We start from the raw sequence: 19,181 nt of genomic DNA, 5'->3' as shown, positions 1-19,181 counted from the left end.
TATATATAGTATATTTTATTTTTATTAGCATATATATAGTATAAAAGAATATACTATATTTATTACTAATATACTATATTTATTACTATATTAAACATATTATTACAGAATTCTTATTTCAGCCAAGTTCTTCACAATTCTATATAGAAATTTAAACTTCAAGTTAAAGAAAGGTAAAATATCTTTCGTTCGAAATGTTACGTTTTCTTTCTTAATATTACTACCATTTTCGCTTAGAACAGAATACCATGCAATCTATATTTATTGTATCTGCAGCTTTATTACGACTTTACTAACATCTCATAGAATTATAAGTTATTTATATTTATATTTAATAATAAATATTTATATTCATATTTAATATTTATATTTATATCTAATAAATAAGAATTTATTTAAATTATTTTAATATAAATAAAGTAAAATTTTTGTTATGATTAATTTTTATTATGATTTTATTATGATTATTTACATTATATATTAACAATTTTATCAAGAAAATCTTCAGAATACACTTTAAACGCTCGACGACTTATGTAAGCAAAACACGTGATACAAAATCCTTCTTAGAACCAGTTTACTTTGGAAAGTAATAAGTATTGAGTTTATTTTTATTAATTAATTTTTGTAGAAAGTGCTCATTTAATTTCTTTTTGCCATTAAAAATTCAAAAAATTATATAATTGACATTCGATTTTATGATTAAAGAAATCATCGAACATAACCTTTTTAAATTGGATTAGGTTATATTAGGTTAGATGCGATGGACAAACTGATTTATTAAAATATTTTATAATTAAATCTTTTTTTCTAATAAATTCTAAATAAATTTTATATGTTTATTCATTTATGGCACTTAGCAACATCTATAATTTATTATTAATTATTAGTATGTTATGTTTTACACTCCAAGTAAAAACAAAATTTTATTTTCAATGCTAATCGTTCTTTTTACAATGCAATTAATTAATTAAATTCTTTAAACTTTTATTCTTACGCAAAGAGAAATCGAATAAATGTATTTTTCTCAAAATTTAAATTTATAAATTAAACAATTGTCAAATAATAAGAATAATTAAGAAAATAAAGAGGATTTTTTCTTCATTGGGTTAACACAGATTTCTATTTCGTTTGCTATCATTCTTACGTGATAAGCTAGGCAGATAATGGTATCGAAAGATTAGATAATTCATATTACGATTTTGCCACAAAGAGTAGTATCGCTATCAAACCATAAACTATTTTTTTAATTTGTATTATCATATTATGTATATTTTCCGGTGATAGCTGGACAGGAAGAATCATTGAGTCAGTTTGCTCTAGTCAGGAAACTAGTGCAACTATCAAATGCAACAATATCAGAAACTACTGAGATGGCAAGCAGGGAGGCAATGGAATCACGGCCCTTTGACACATTGGCAGAATTATACGATACTTTGGATAATGGATTAGTAGAGTTATCATCGGCATATATCACAGAATCAGTGGACTATGTATATCGAGGTTTAGATATTGTTGCACAAAAAATTCCATTGGAAAAAGTCAACAGGGATGAACAACCTAGAACACTAGTCTGTCATGACATGAAAGGTGGTTATTTGGAAGACAGGTAATTTGAGAAAATATGTCCTTAATGTAAAATAAATATATATAAATTGTATGTCATGGCTTTTGTCTTACAGATTCCTACAGGGTTCTACCTCTTATGACTCTTATATATTTTATCATTGGAGTATTGTTGATACATTTGTTTACTTTAGTCATCACTTTGTGACTATTCCACCTTGTGGATGGATTGTTGCAGCTCATAACCATGGTGTCAAAGTCTTGGGTACTGTAATTACAGAAGGAAATAATGACACTTGGGACACAATACTCGCATCTCAAGAGGATACAAGAAAATTTGCAGATGCTTTAGTATTGGTTGCCAAATGTTATCAATTTGAAGGCTGGCTTTTAAATGTTGAAAATAAAATTAGAGAAGAGGATATTGATAATTTGATTTATTTCATTAAGTATTTAACAGAAAGTATTCATAACGAGATTGAGGATTCTGAAATTATTTGGTATGATAGTGTGACAAATAAGGGTGAATTAAATTGGCAAAACGAACTCAATGATAAGAACAAGTACTTTAATTTAATTTATTATTATCATACATATTTTATTTCTATACAATTTTATAACAATAATTTATTATTTTTGTTTTAGAGAATTTTTCTTATATTGTGATGGTATATTTTTAAATTATAATTGGACAGAATCGCGACTTATTAGTAGTCGTATACTCGCAAAGGAATTGGGTCGCGATATTAAGGATATCTATGTAGGATTAGATGTTTGGGGAAGAGGTTGCCCAGGTGGTGGCGGGTTTAATTCGGCATATGTAAGTATTACTTTTGTTATATCATGATGAACAAATCATTCGGAATATGCCAATAAATTTACTTAGAATATGTTATCTGTGTTCACATTAAACTTATATTGTGTTAGAGAAACTTGATGTATCTTAATAGTAGATTAACTTGTAATTTTTATCTGCAATTTGCTATTTACATTTTATCAACAAACTTTTCAAACAAATATTTTTCTCAACATTTTATCATATTATTGTATATTGACTTCTATATTAAGTTTTAGTTTTAGCTACAGCTAAAAATATAACATACATTTTATAAAATCTGTTTAAGCGATTATCTAGAATATTATAAATATATTATTTTACTTTCATTCCAGTAAACAAATTTAGATAATAAAAACAAATTTTTATTTTTACAGGCACTAGATTTAATACGAAAACAAGAGCTTTCTGTAGCCATCTTCGCTCCTGGTTGGACACACGAGTATTTCGGTCCAAGTACTTTTCAAGTTTTAGAAGATTTATTTTGGGCTCAACTTTTCCCTTATTTATATGTACATGTACCTATTTATGAGGATGACACATTTAAAACTTCCTTCTGTCGAGGTGCTGGTATTTGCTATTATTATAATGGCGAGGTAAATAACTAACAAGTAAAAAATATTGAATTTAATTCAAAAATGATAAAAAATTGTCTATATTAAAATATTTATAATATTTAATATTGATCTACAATAATTTACGACATACATGCTTATTTATATAGGAACATTTTGAACCGTATACGATAAATGGCGAAAGTACACCCGAAAAGAAAGCATTTTATAATTTACGAATGCAGCAACCACAATTAACAATTCCAGTGCCATATTTGCAATTTACGCGATCCACGCAAAGAATTCTTACTGAAAATGTAGAAGATAAGAAGCATGATAATGATGAAGATAGTAAAAATAAAGATAATGAGAAACAGGAACCACGAATAGAACGTATATACGAAAATAAAAAAAACATTATACGAATATGTGACAATGTCATTCAGTTTGAAAATAAATTATCTGCCATCGATGTCAATACTTTCGAATTTTGCGATCAATTTTCCTACAATGGCGGTGGATGCTTGAAATTAATTACCAGAGATCATAGATTATATCATAGGTGAGAATATATCCATTAAAAAACAGTTTTATAAAAAAATGTAACAAAACATTATTGTTTAACAGCTAATTACAGGATATATTAATAATCATTACGCTATATTTTATTATTTTATTATATTTTATTATTGTTTAATAATTAATTAATTGCTGGTTAACAAATTTTATATCATAATTTGTATTTTGCTTAAATCTTGATCTTTTATTTTTAAATTTATATTTATATTTTGTGTTGAGAATTCAAAGTATAGAAAACGGTTTTCTTAAAGAGATTTTGAGAAAATATTCTTCTGACTATTATTCACTATACAAATAAAAGTTAAGTTTTTATTTTTAATTATTATATCTATGATCAATATTACAAAAATAATTAAAATTAATTGTTTTCACAATATCACAAATATAGTTTTTATGTTGTATTAGTGTTATGCATGTTATTACAGATTATTTTTGGTTCACATTAATTTGAATCAAGATATTCAGGCGACCATCGTTTATGCAGAATCTGAAATTGATGTCTTTTCAAACAAAACTGACAAGAATCCTATTTTGATCTTGGGTAGCAATGGTGAATTAAAATCGATCCGATCTTATAATTCCATCAGAATAAACTCCAGATGGAAAAAATGGTAAGCTTAAAGCGTCATTGACACATTAGCGTTGACAATCAGTTGTTTTTTAACTGATTGTATTTTTTACAGTATATATCTGACGAACTTGAGGACCGTGGATGAAATCGGCGTGTCCTTCCTAACAGAATGCGACTGTTATTTAGGCGAGATTATTTTGGAGAAAAGGAATCTCTGTTTCGGTGAGTACGAAATATTTATGCATGACTTAACAGTTACATTAAAATTCTACGCGACGTCGCGACAGCGCGACAGTTGCGCATAACAAATGGATGATGTCACAATAAAATAAACATATCACAAGTCCTCGATTGCATGCTGAACCGCTTCTCACCGATTATACCGTAGATGCCCTTACTCCTACTCCTTTTTCGCGATTCCCTCCCGATTGAGAGTCACTTGGGTGAAAGGCACATATAAATTGTTTCACGATAGACTAGTCATTTGATTTTATAGATAAACACTTCGGCGCTCCACTGCGAGATCAGGTACGAAATTATTGCAACGAAAATATTTGTCATTGATTCTCCATTTCAATAAGCAAATTGTTCATAATGTCAGCAGATTAGTAACGAATTTGATGAGAAACTGATCTGTACTTGCTTTATATTTTGGCTAATCTGCCAACATAATTTAACAGCATATTGATGATAGGAACCGAATAGAATTTGTTAGACACAATAAAATTATGTAACTAAATTTACTTAATTTTTTAATTAAGTAATTGTTGTTTTGACAAATTTTATTATGTTATTTTTGTCATTATTTACATTATATCTTTTAGATGTATTAGATATATTAAATCTGTAAGCCATTCTATTGACAAGACTTTGCAGAATTTGTCCTCGGCAAACTTGGGAATGTTATTGAAAAAAACAAAATTACTCGCTCGATTAGCATTTAAAGATAATATTTCAATGGCGAAGCGAATATCTTTGATATCCTAAGTAATTTACGTCCTTATTAACAAGATTTCTATTACAAGGATATCTACATTCCTTGATAGCAAAATGTATTCCATAATGGCACGGTGGATGCAAATTCTATTATGGCGACTTAAAGAGAGACGCAACCGATTTGTTACACCGGATGTTACAAGTCATTGGCATTTGCATGCTCCCACGTTAAAACGAACGATTATCTATTCTTTGTGTTCCAAGACGGTCATGCAGCTACGTGTGTTTATTATTCACGTATTTATATATACATTGATTACGATGATGTGCCACCTACTGTCGAGAAGATGACACAGAAATATATTTGATTGCATGAAGCCTCTTTGTTGCAGTGCCAATCGAGTCGCCAACGCTTTCTAGCTTTGTGCAAATGACATACAGTGTTTTTGCAAACTCTCTTAAGCCAGACGCGAAGTTTTGAATTAATTTCCATCTCTTTAAAAAGTTTAAGAGAAAGAATAACCGCATCATATATATTTCGTATTTTTTAATTTTTATTAAGAAAATTGTATTACATGCGGATTACTATTTTGGTAACTTCAGTCTCTGTGGAATACAACGCGTGTGTATCTTTATATTTTAACACATATTTATAAAATATTTTGCATATGTATGTATTCATATTTATTCTCGATATATTGAAAAAATTCTTTTTTTCTTATCTAATTCTTTTTCTCTTTCTCTCTTTTCTCTTTATTCGTACGCGCGCCTACAAGCATAATAAAATTGAATGAATTAATATTAAAACTACTGAATAATGCCTAAATAAGGCAAATAGTACAAATTAAAAAATAATAATTGTAATAGAGTAAAATAATATTTTTAATATAGCTACACTGAGAAAAAAATGCTGTTGAATCAATAGCATTAGTCTAATTGGAAATAATTTATTTTATTTAATTAGTTAATGACATTATTATTGAAACGAAGATCTTGATTATTAAAACAAGAGCATGATATATTGTTTCATTAATAATGTCATTGAATTAACAAAATTATTTCCAATTAGACTATGCTGTTGATTCAACAGCATTTTTTTCTCAGTGTACCTTGCTAAAAATTATTTAAAAATAATCAGTAGTTTTAAGGAGTTTAATAGGATTTTTTATTGAATATTAAAAAAGAAAAATCAGGAAGGAAAGACGCGTTTGAAAGAACGTCCGTTATTTTCTTCCGGTATGAAATGTATTTGTAACGTGAAAAGCAAGAATTTCTTCCTATAAATCATTAATTTATGAATGAATTATTTACAAGGAATGAAGCGACCGTAACGTTTCCTCTGATTATTCGGCATATTCTGAATTTTTCGCGAAAAATGTTAATTATTCATCATTATATGCGTGATTATCCTATGAATGTCGGCTTTAATCGTCAATACTTTTTTTTTCAGCATTTCGCTTAATGACACATTCTTAAACGCTTCAGTCAAATTAGTGAATTATTGCGTAAAAAAAAAACGGAAATTTATTCAAGTCTTTCTAATTTATCATCCTCAGATCATTTGTAGTCAAATGAGAGAATTCGTCATTCAAGCTAGATATACCATTAATTTAACAAATTATAGCCAGGATTTTGAGAATTCCGATGAATATAAATAAATTTTATCTCATTCATATATAAAAATATAATTTTCTTCTTAGATGCTTTTTTTCATCTTTAAACATAACGAGGATATTTAATTAAGTATGTTCTGTTCCTTTTTTTTTTAGTAACTCAATTTTATGCATACTTGCGCATACTTTCTACTTTCCTAATTGCATTTATTTTTACAAGTTTTAAAACATTCGGCTTATAATAATTTATCTATCCATCTATTTGAGGAAATCTAGCGACCCGTTGGAGCGCGAATAGATCGCGGTTTTCTCAAACGACTATACGGTGCTTATGAAAAAGGTCAGATTATTTCATCCTTTAAGAATGCTGAGTCGCGAACATTCCCTCGCCGTTACGAAAAGTACACGTTCAACACGATCTCTGTTATTTTTTTAGATTTTCTTTATCTTGAAGTGTTTTTTTTTTTTTTTATTTTCTTTGTTATAAATTTCATATACTTTAATTTGCAGAAAAGGAAATAAGAAAACGAACAAATTATATTGACTTTCGCGTATTATCCTGAAGATTTACGTAGTAACATTTGTTCCTGGGAGGTGCTATCACAATTTTTTGCGCTTATTATTCCGGAGGCGGAGAAAACTTTATTATCTTTCATTTACCTTACATCTTATACCTCGCATATATATTAATATATATTTAGAGTAATATTGTTATAATAAATTAATAATTATATCCAAAAAATGTACTAAATTACCGAGGACAGACGTGTAAAATAGCAGAATTGAAAAAAAAAAAGAGAGAAACATGAAAGTTTAATCTTATTCGTTTAAAGACTGGAGGGAATTAAGGGTAATATTTTGAACATTTGAAAAATTGAGGAAAGCGGAGCTTATTCTTAGAAAGGATAGTGATTTATTAGTGTTACTATATTGATGTTGTCAGATCAAATGAGCTCCTGAGAGTACAGAATGACCGCAGCACGTCGTGACAGAATTGAATTGTCGATCAGAGCAAGTTGAATGTCGAAAACTTTCTCCCGTGGCATGTACCGCGTGCGCATATTGTATGTAAAATGTGCAAGTAGGCAAGGTGCGCGCGAGAAATTGATTTTACAGTGATATTTGTCGTACTTTCTACAAGCATGTACGTAGGGTGCTCCTTCGCTGAGCGCATCCGAATAAAAATTACCGAGGCGACGGACTTTTGCATCGTCGCGTTATATTGCAATTGCGTCCGCCCCTTCCAATTAACGTAGGAAGAATTCAACCGTGGGCGATCAGAAAGAAATCTCTCACGTTGCACTATCGGTCGGATAATTGTCGGTTGCGAACAGCCCGTTTTCGGCGACTGTGAGAGAAGTTCCCTTGATTAATATAGTAATCACTCTTTCTTTTAATTCCCATGTAATTATGTATGTATTATGACGTAGGGGGATTGTTGTTTGGGAAAGAAAATGATTAAGTCTCATGATCGTTTTATACTCACTTTTACTTTTTTCGATAATGACTACTATGAAAACGACGCATTGTTATTTTAGTAATAGCGCCATGCACGATTTACCTATCGATATTATTAAAATAAGTCACGGTCGGAGATGATTCGATAGAGATGATTGAGCCAAATTGATTTTGACCCCAATCTCGATCACTTTTACTCATATAACGAAGTAATTCTTAAATCTTAATTTTTTTTAAACTATTCTATTTATTAGTTGAATAACTTTTTCTTTTTAATTTGCAGCCATAAAAATTTCAAACTTCAATTTATTTATTTATTTACATTGATATTTTCTACACGCAAAGCGATATATGTACATTGCATTAAAAAAAAATTTCAATCAAAATTGGATGGAATAGAAAATAATCGATTGCTTAGTTAGTATTAAAAAAAATTGATAACAAAAAATTTAAAAAGAAATATAATTATCTCTCGCAGTTTTTGTAATGCGCGATGCAATTTTTATGTTATATAATTAATTTTGGAAAATTTGAGGGTATTCGAGAGAAATTATTGCTCTTTCTTTTGAGTTCAAGAAGAGAAATTATTTTTTTCGACTGTATTATTACATCGCTCTTCCGATTAACCCCATGAAGAAAGATGATCACAGCGCGGAACTTTCGCTACATTGGTTCGTGATTGCAATTTTACGTATGCGTCTAGAAGCACCTCCGCGGACAAATGGATCGCTCCGAAGACAATTTACAGAGAAAGAGAGAAAGGAAGAGAGAGATCCAGACAGCGGCAACGGCAATTCCAGGGCTCGGCTTCTTTTCTTTCGCGTTTCTCCAATGGATGCCATTTTAGAAAGGCGGCGGAGAAACCTCTAGAAGCGCGTACCGAGAATTCATCTCAGTGGCGTACCGTGTTATCGAGTTTACACGCTTATTTTAACATATATCGAATGCCAACGAGAAGAAGATTGCGCATAGCAGCCAATAGAAAGTCAGTTTTATCTTTGAGGAATAATATTTAGATTTGAAGTATTATTAATTCCAGTGATGTTTTTGATGTTTTAATTATAATCTGTCAAATACTGTTTAGAGCTGTTTAATATTTTCTTCCAAAAAGTTGAAGGAGGGCAGTAAATATATTAAGATTTACTAATCCTGGTTATACGGCAAGAAAGTACAATTTTGAGAATGAATTACCGAATGGATAGAAAATTGCTCCCAAAATTGCTTTCTCATCATATGGTCAAAGTGAGTAAACTTTAATATATATATATATAAATAATTATATCATAATATAATAATTATAAGTATAAAATACTTATATATATTTAGTTTATTTTAATAAAGGTTTAAAAAAGTTTTACGTTGTGGAATTTTGACATAGATATATAAAATGCTAAATGATTCAACTATTTGTTTGAAGTAATATGTGGGTAATGCATTTGATTTTAATGATTCCTTTCTATTCGCTACTATTACGCACGCGAGACTTTTACTGTTTTCAGAGAAGGCGATTGTTGACGATTAGCTCTAACGAGAAAACGTGCGAAAGAAAAGGCACGATATTACATATTACATGTTTTTATAATACACAAATTAATAGGAAGCATCGATGACAAGTGGAAAGATAATTTATACACAAATTATACGAGTTAATATTAGGCGTCGATGACAAGCGGGAAGATAAATTATTCATCATGCGAATTATCGTTGCGTCAACATTAGAAAATCGGAAGTGACCATTAAGACGATAGCGATTTCATTAAAAGTGGCGCAAGTGCCATCATTGAGATTCCAAGCTGATATAATTCCGTTTTACTCTGATGTAAGCGTATGCCACACTTAATTTTGTATGCGAGATGTCGAGAAATCCTGCTTGTAGCATACTGTTAGAAGAAGACATTATTATGCAGTAGCAAACATAGTGCAAATGGAAAAATTGTATGGTCGTTCTTAATGTTTCGAAAAACCGATCCACAGATTTTAATTTAACATTCAGACAGTCCGTTTGTTATTTTTTTTTACAATTCCAGAGGATCTTGAAGTTCTCCCCTCTTTTTATTTTGATGTAATATAATGTTTTTGAGGCTTCCTCCCAGTGCGTTCTATAATTTTGACTTTTACTGACGAAAAATAAAATTGAGGATTGAGGGAACAAGCGAAGTGGAATTTACGTGATACGTGAAAGATATATAACTCTGTCGAAAAGAAAGAATGTATTATTCTTCAGGAAAAAGAATTCTCCCTTTTGTAATTTCTCGATACGGATTCTTCCTCCTTAGAAAGAAAATAGAGTTTATTAGAGCGGAAAGAAAAATTGAGGATTCTAAGCTACGCAAACACCAAAATATCAGAGAGAACATGCCGCACACATCGCTTTCCCTCTCTCCAATATAAAAATGATTATACATTAATCGATTAATTAAAAATTTTTTTATGTTAATGCAAACTAAAATTATGAAAAAAAAATATTTAAATACTGAACCATATTATTTTATAACATGTCTATTATAATTTTTTCCAAAAATATATTTGTGAAGATCTAATACAAAGTAAAAAAAAAATATATATATAGTTTAAAAATATAATTAGTTAAAATATAATTATAAATTAAAAAACATAAGGTTATTAAAATTTTATTTTTTCTAAAAAGACAGAGCAGATATTGAATGTTTTTTCTGAAATTTGAGATTTTTGGTGATGAAATGTCAAGGTTCTTCTTGTTTTCTTTTTTCCTCTCTTTTCTCGCAACACACGAGCAGTGAAAAGTGAGAGATTCCATTGTCGAATTGTCGTAGATGTTACGTGCGTTTAACGGTTTCGTACGGCACTGTATACGGCGAGCTCTTGCCGCATGTAGTACGTACTTATGTAGAGGTAATGATGTGCAATGCGTGCTGCACATAGACAGGAGCAGACATTTCAACGACGTATATACCAGCAAGGAGGATACCGTAAAGAGGCGCGCGCGATTAACTTTTCAGTGTGCCGGACCGCATCCGACTACGTGGCGTTGCCGCGTTGCGGCTCGGCCTGTGTATTCGCCGTGTGCATCGCGGATTACTTACACACATATCACTCCGTAGCATTTAGCTTCGCCAGTTATATTTTATACTTCATGAAAAACTTCATGAAAATATATATATATATATATTTCTACATCATAATCTTTATCCTATTTAAAAGGTACTAACTGGAAAATGAGTAAGAAGAAAGTTTGATGTTTCAAGAGAACATTCTGTTCCAAAAAATTGATCCAGATTTATTGTTAAAAATTCAAACGCCCAAATAAGCTTTCATTTGATAATTGTTGATTTTACAATTCCGATTTTAAATAGAATGATTTGATTTGGGCTAATTTCGTAGTCTCAATAAGAAGAATAAATAAATTCGAAATTCTTTCAACAAAAAAAAAATAGGTTAAATATTTCAGTTTTGTTTGCTTTTGAAGCGTTACGAATTTTGTATTCTGTATACGTGCTGGTGTGTTTAACTGTAATAGTTTTCCAAAAATTTTATTTAGCTTATTGGAAACACGTATATATAAATAATTTAATTTTTTACTTTTCAAGATGGTATATGTTCCTTTAATATGACATAAAATATATTTTGACAATACAGTACAATACGGATAATTATAATGTATAAAATATAACTTTTTTGTGTAATAATTGAACATTATCTTGATACATGAAATGTTGTCAAAATTCTCGTGATTTACTATGAAAAATAATAAATTCTAGGTTGCAACATCGTGTTTTTGGAGCGCAGCCTTTTTACTTACTTTTAACTCTGTTGTTGTTACATGCATAAGTATATACGAGCGATACACGAAAGTATGTGCATCAAGTGCCTCGAGGCGAGAAGATATGCTCTAGAAGGTTACAAGAGTTCTTGATGTGTGTATGTATATGTTCGGAGCATAAAGAAAACTAATTAGTTAGGTACTGAAAAAAAGAAGGAACGGATGCCGAGTAAGTTCCTGTATAATGATTAGAAATAGTGGCAAGAGAAAAACATAGACTCTTTTAAAACATTTACCTTCAGATTATTTATCCTCTCTCTCTTTCTCTTTGTAATTTATGATTTGTCAAATATTTTGTACTAATATAATTGCAAAAGATAGATTTAAGATATTGAATATCTTTTTGTTTTTGAAATTGAAATATGTATTGAATCTTCTTTCTAAAAAATACGTAGAAAGAGCGAAGTTAGTAATGAAAAGGTTGAAAAGTTAAAAATTCTAATATTAATAATTTTATATCAAATTTATCTCGACAGTAGCTGTGAAAATTTAACGATTTTTAAAAAAAAAGATAATGAAGATAATAATAACATTTTACATGTAATTTTTTAAATAATAAATTATTGTTATATTAAAATTATATTTTTTTTAAATTGTTTTAATAGCTATCGAGATCAAATTGATAATACAATTGTAATTAAGATTCTGCCAAATTTAAGAAAATATACAAACATGTTATAAGTTTTTCATTTTTAAGACCATGTTTACGAAAATATTTATCAAAACTAAAACAAAACTTTTATTTATTTTACATTAATTGATTTTAATTAATTTCTGCATATACATTCTCTCTTTTCCAATAACGACGGATCGTTTCGCAAGAAAAAAAAGAACCGATTACTGAACAATTTTAATTGTCGAGAAAAATAGCACAGGAATGCGATTAATTCCTGTCGTAAAGCCGAATACGTCATAGTCGCATAACTCACGTATGAATGTATATTAGTGCATTTTCCATCGACGAAGATATGCGGGGTGATCGATCTCTCGCGTCAATTTCGCAAATTCCAGCGCGCTACGGCGCGGAAAGGAAGGGATGAAGGTAGGAAAAGCGGGCGGGTGAGAGCGCAAGAGAGAAGGAACCTGCGAATTAGGCAGGAGAGGAGAAAGAGAAGGAAGAGGAGAGAAAAAGAGAGAGAGAGAGAGAAAGAGACATAGAGGCAACAGATAGGAGCAGCACATACCTGCAATCTACCTGTATACTTACTTCTCGACGCGTGACTCCAGTTGCCGATCGAACGCTCGACAGATCGGTCTCGCGATAGATCATCGCGACTGCTTCGTCGTGAATCGACGTGCGAGAGGCGAAAGGAGCGCGAATCGCACGCGTGTGAACGTTTTCTTTAATTAATTTTATATTTGCGATTCAGTGTAATCGATGGACTATGTGAGGGATAAACGGTGATAACGCACGATGTGTTAATTCGCGATCATTCGCGAGAATCGTGGACCTTTAACTGAGAAAACGCGAACGTGTATAAAGGTCTTGTCACGTACATATGGCTAAGATGTATTTATGTTTATCTTTGTGTGATTTTTCGATATTATAATTATCCAATTGTATGAATTCGCGATTTACAATGAATGGATCGATTACGATTGCCCGCAAAAAGAAGAAAGTATTACAGAGCAGGAATTGGAGCCGATAGAATGTCGGTGAGTTTGAGTACCATTCGAAAATTATTATGTTTTTATATTGTAGTTTATATTCTTTTTATGATTATTCTGTAAACAGTTAAATGCAATAGTTGACTCGAAAAACCGCAAATAATTTTTTTTATATTGCAGGGATATGTTTATATATATATATATATATATATATATATATATTGATGTAAAAATGTCGAAATATATTTTAAAGAAAAGTGCAATTACATATTTCGCAGATTTGCATTACATTGAAATATATTAATTGTAAGCCAAAACAAATAAAATATCTCATCGTAAAATGTTCATTTTTCAACAATTTTATTTTTACAAATAGAATAATGAGGATTTATATATATAAATAATAGAAATAATTTTGAAATCTCGGAGATAATTCTATGCAGAATAAAAATTGCCTATAAAAATTTCTCTCGAAAAATTAAAACAGTTTCTATTGAAAACGTTTTCCCAAGGGAGATTTATTATTTTCAAATTATTTATTATTTATCTGCTCATTTATTTAGATTTAATTTTAAATGGAGCGTGTAATAAATTGAAAGCAACGAGATGTGTGAATATAAATTTTTGTTTGAATTGCAAAAAGGAGTAAATGCGCTTTCTGGCCTCGTAGAAAGCGGAAAGTAAAGCTGAAAAGGCGTATTGCGAGGTACAAAAATTCCGCGAGCACTGGCCAGAGCGCTCCGGTGAATGTAATAATGATCTCCGTCAAGCTCTCGAAACGCTTCGAGAAATGCCTCGCAGCCGTAAGAACGATCCGTTACGTATGTTTATTCACGAGCACGAGAAGTGGAAGGAGCTCGGAGCTAGAACGTTTACTATATAAGTATTTTAGATAATCATAGCGTATGCGATTCCATAGTTTACGATATACTATATATCCATGTTTTTTAAATTTTCGAAAATTTCATTTCAATTGCTCTTCAATGGAAACTAATTTTTATCTCGACTCAAATCTTTCTCAAGCAGTGCTTAAAATGGAGATAAATATACGTGGAAGATGTTTAGACTACATAAGGAATATAATTATGTCATCGCACAGATGGATCCGCGATCACAAGCTTGCGTTGACCCAGATTTTATTTGCTACAATTAATTAAATGCGTATAATTGAGAACAATATTTATATACAGTTTCATGTGGGAAACGTGCGAATGATTACTTTCATATCATTGTTCAAAGCTAAATTTTCTTGTATAGAGAGCTTGAAAGATCATTAGATAAATTGTCACGCTATTACCATCTTTAATGTGTATATCTTTTATTATATATATATATATATATATATATATATATATATATATGCTCACGTATGTACAGAATCATATTTTAAAGTTCACATCGATAAAAAAAAGTTTAGGGAACAATTGTTCCAGCAAAAAGTTTCAATATAATGCAATTTCAAATAAAACCATATAAAGATATAAATACACATATAAAATTTTTATAAATCAATTTTCTTGATATTGCATAAAAAAATTAATGTTATTTAAAAATAAATAATTTACAAGAAATATTTCATCATTTATTTTAATATAAAATATAAAATATTTTATAAGTTATTTATTTTTTATGAATTCTTAGTATTCTTCTATAGACAAAATGAGAGAGAGCAACTGATCTAAACAAAAGATGTTAGAAGATTTTATTTTAAATTAAACTCATTTAATTTCTTATTTTTCTTCTCCTTATTTCCCGTATCACCAATAAAATATTATAAATAAGACAAATTGTGTCATAACTATATATGTATACATATAAAATGATATATAATTTAATTATCTATGATATTAAATTTGTTTTGTTACTTATTTAATTTACAAGTGAGAATTATAGAATTTTTGCTTTATTTTCAGATAACTGTGATCCTGCATACGTTGCCAGCCGGATCAGCGATTACCACATTCCACAATCTGCTTTGAATTCGACGCAACTTTAATATTAATCCAACAGTTACATTTAACCTATATATTACAGCCTAGTGAGGATGTAGTATAAAGTAGTATTTTAACGCTGATCTTATATAATTCCAAAATATTTGAAAAATAAAGCAGTTGATTATCAACGATAATCAACAAGAATTGAATCTTTACTTTTTTACTGTATATAAAATATATATACGCCATATATAAAATGTATAAAATTAAATAAATCAAAAGAATATATGAACGAAAGAGATCAATGAGATTTTATATATGAAATCATTATCACTACAAATTAAATCAACGTTATATAAAGATATAAAATCGACAAAGCTATGCTCAAAATAATAACAAGTGAAAAATTTTAGAAATTTTATAAGTCGACTGTCGTCAATTAAGATATTTCCAGATTCACTTTGAGTTTTAAATAATAATTTTAAATCGCAAGTGAGCAGTAATTGCCGACAGAAAATTATCTTGAGCGAAAGTGATAATTCGATGAAATTCTTACAATAAAAGTCAGTGATTGATTTGATCGAAGAAAATCATGGAAGAGACAGCAACGATCGCGCTTGACTCTACGGTAAGAAGTCAAAATTCGAGTCACTCGAAGGAATCGAAGGATTCAGTGAACTCGGAATTGAAGCCAGAGAGTTATCTAGAATCAAAACACTCGAAGGATGTTCTTATATCGGAAAAGCAACAGCTGCAACAGCAGCAGCTATCAAGATGCGAGGGTCAACAGGATCTGCGAACGGCTGCCGAAAATAAGGACGATTCGAATTTATTGATGTTCACATCCTGCGGACAATTACTTCTCGGTAAGCCGAGAGAGCTTTTTATTAATTCCACTAATTATCACGCTGATATTATTGATATTATTTTTTGTATAATTAAAGACATTTTTGTTGGATAAATATAATGTCGAATATATCGAAATGACTTCTTTCAAGTAATTTTGGTAATCATATTTTGAAAAAATAAAGTTGTAAAAATTAAGAACGTAATATAATTTGTTCGTTTGATCTTGCAGGTATTGTATTGGTTGTCTTTGGTATCTTGGTGCTCGTCCATGGAGCTTCCTTAGGTGGTTCTGGTGCAGGACTCTGGGCAGGTGCGGCTGCCTTGGTTGCCGGTGCACTTGGAGTGGTCGCGACATTAGCGGCGTCCTCCACCAAAACAAATTCTGCTTTCTCTTCTGCTCATCTCGCGTCTAGTTTGATTGCCCTTGCCCTCTCGAACATGGCCACTATAACGGCACTAACGGCGGTTGTCAGGGATTCGCAAAGAACACCGGAAGTGTCGTTTCTCAGCCTTTCGGTACATTTTTTATAACTCTCAACTATTTAATATTCAAATATGTGATCTTTTGAAAAGGCTAGTTCTAATTTAACTTTTTATTCCAAATCGAGCCTTTTCATTAATCTCAAAATAAGGCAAAATTTTTTGAAAAATGAAAATTAAAAAAAAATGATTTCTTTTTATAGTACCTTTTATTTTTAATGTTTATTATTGAACTGAATTGGTATAATTGTAAATATTATTGCGTTGTGGATTAGGAATTTCAATATATGTTTCAGGATGATGATAGCAATGTGATGGAAGTAGATAACGGTTTGGCAGGCTTACTAGCGAGCATCGGCTTATTGATAGCTAGTGTGGCAGAGTTATTAGTATCCGGTTATAGCTGTCTAACTTTGACACCGAAGTTATGTAGTTGTCTACGGTCAAACAGTACTGATGAAATAATGAGCGATGGTCTGAAGACGCGCAATATGGTTCATCAATGGGTCATCACGCAGAATCATACCATGCCGACTAAAAACCAACAGTCACCTATTTACGTCGTGCATCCAATGCCAGTGCCGATGCATCCAATGATTCAGGTAAGTGTCCTCAATTTCTTTACCCATGGCCTCAACTTCTGATTCAAGATTCAATTTTTTTAATATTTTCTCTGATACCATTTAATTTATGGAAATAATAATTCAATATTCAATTATATCTGTACATGTGTCTAAAAAGATACAACTGTATGGAATTAATAGAGAAAACATTTATTATAGTCACCATACGGCATATCACCGGCGCCCGGAGGATTTGTACCTAGATCCTTTCCGATTTCGACGCCAATGCCATATGGTGCTGTGCCCATGTTGTCCCATATGTCTCCCATATACTCTGGACGTCCTCAATCTGAAACGGTGAGCTTTTGAATTATATAATTTGATTTCAATAAATGATAGAAAAGGTGTTTAAATAAAAAATAACGAAATTAATACAATTAAATAAAAGGTATTATAAATATTCATACTTTTTGACATAGACTTTTTGTATTTTAACTTATATGCAAATTAGTTTGTGTATTAATTTATTAAAATAATTCTTGTTTAATATGTATTTATATAGTTTCGACCAAAGCACAAACGTCAGCAGTACGCAGATCAGGGGGAAACAAGAAGACATACTGAAATTAAAAACGAGTCTCCAAAGATGTCACTAACTAATGAAGATCCAGTTGATTTAGCACAGACTTATACAGGGTTGGATAAGAGAATTTCCGAGGAATTTATTTCGATTGCGATGGATCCTGATAGAAAATCGAAAGTTTCCAGCCATCACGGCAGCGAAATTGGGACTACAAAAACTTTTTGATGGCTTTCAATTTCAGCAATGAAGAATTTGATTAAAAAATGAAGGATTTGCTCACGATTTATATCTATTTCATATTTAGGATGATTTTGTATTTAAGAAAACAAAATATTAAGTCTTATATTAAGAACTCAAATCAATCTTGCATACTTGCATTAAGTATTTTAATCTCAAGTATATTAAAGTTTTATCTGTCGAATGTAATGAGATTTCATTGTAATTATCGCTTTTATTTGCAAGAATTTATAGAACGAAATGTGCAATTTTGAAAAATGAAAATCGAATCATCATTATTAATGGATAAAATAATATAATGCTAATTTCTTATTGTAAATCTTGGGCATACTAAATCTTATTTTATTATATTTATTATATTTTTTTCTTTAAAATAATATATATATCTACAAAAATACTATTTATTTATGTGCTATAAAAATCTTTGATGAGAAATGAAAGTTGAGTTGTACTGCATTAATTTGTTAAATAGAATTAGAAATAATACTTTATCTATAATTAAAATACATAATAATATATTTTTATTTTTTAATTGTTTGTTTATGTTATCTATTTCAATTTTATTGAGATAAAGATGTTATTCATTTAAACTATTAATGTACAATTACAGTTTACTTATTCATATTTTTATGTTAATTTAACACAGCTTTTGTATATGCATGTGTAATATATTTTGTTATGTAACATAATATGAAATAAATTTTTAATTAAAATTATTGTATTCTGAAATAATATAAAAACTCCAAATTTATTAGTAAGTGAATTGGAATATTATCTCATAATAACATGCGGTCTTGAGAGTAGAAGAAAAAAGATAATTAGAATTAAAATTTAAAGTATAGCTCAAATAAAAAATAAGTTTCGATATTATCGATACAAATATTTGTTTTATAATTCTGTTTCTATATAATTATTATAGAACAAAATTAAAAACAAAATTAAAACGGATATTTACAATCATATCGTCAATATTGATAATAAAGATAAAAAATTAGATAAATTTTACATTATTAATA

The 19,181-nt window shown here is 29.7% G+C and overlaps 2 protein-coding genes across 7 annotated transcripts; both read left to right on the top strand.

Annotated features, from left to right (window-relative positions):
* Positions 1 to 834: 834 nt before the first annotated feature.
* On the top strand, positions 835 to 15,662 carry ENGase (cytosolic endo-beta-N-acetylglucosaminidase). Of its 6 annotated transcripts, none has more exons than XR_016139021.1 (11): positions 835 to 889; positions 1,288 to 1,609; positions 1,683 to 2,129; positions 2,212 to 2,386; positions 2,779 to 2,997; positions 3,126 to 3,517; positions 3,960 to 4,145; positions 4,218 to 4,327; positions 8,816 to 9,097; positions 9,197 to 13,567; positions 15,433 to 15,662. XR_016139021.1 is itself a non-coding variant. In XM_089075965.1 (10 exons), exons 1-10 carry the CDS (start codon positions 850 to 852, stop codon positions 5,473 to 5,475), a joined length of 1,965 nt encoding a protein of 654 aa, XP_088932091.1. In that variant the 5' UTR covers positions 835 to 849; the 3' UTR covers positions 5,476 to 5,762. The 6 variants fall into 6 exon arrangements, 2 of the variants coding, with proteins under 2 accessions (XP_088932091.1, XP_088932090.1); XR_016139019.1 differs by having other exon boundaries at positions 8,816 to 9,354; positions 9,612 to 13,567; XR_016139020.1 differs by having other exon boundaries at positions 8,816 to 11,292; positions 11,850 to 13,567.
* Positions 15,663 to 15,901: 239 nt separating this feature from the next.
* On the top strand, positions 15,902 to 18,878 carry LOC105430241 (uncharacterized). The gene is made up of 5 exons (XM_011643702.2): positions 15,902 to 16,319; positions 16,532 to 16,818; positions 17,079 to 17,384; positions 17,565 to 17,702; positions 17,908 to 18,878. The coding sequence occupies exons 1-5, from the start codon at positions 16,046 to 16,048 to the stop codon at positions 18,151 to 18,153; spliced, it is 1,251 nt and encodes a 416-aa protein (XP_011642004.2). The 5' UTR covers positions 15,902 to 16,045; the 3' UTR covers positions 18,154 to 18,878.
* The last annotated feature ends 303 nt before the right edge of the window (positions 18,879 to 19,181 follow it).

The sequence above is a fragment of the Pogonomyrmex barbatus genome, unplaced genomic scaffold (genome assembly GCF_055798465.1).
Source record: "Pogonomyrmex barbatus isolate J1 unplaced genomic scaffold, ASM5579846v1 scaffold2, whole genome shotgun sequence".
Classification (NCBI taxonomy): Eukaryota; Metazoa; Arthropoda; class Insecta; order Hymenoptera; family Formicidae; genus Pogonomyrmex; species Pogonomyrmex barbatus.
Note: the sequence above shows the minus strand (reverse complement) of the source record. Positions and strands in the feature narration are given on the sequence as shown.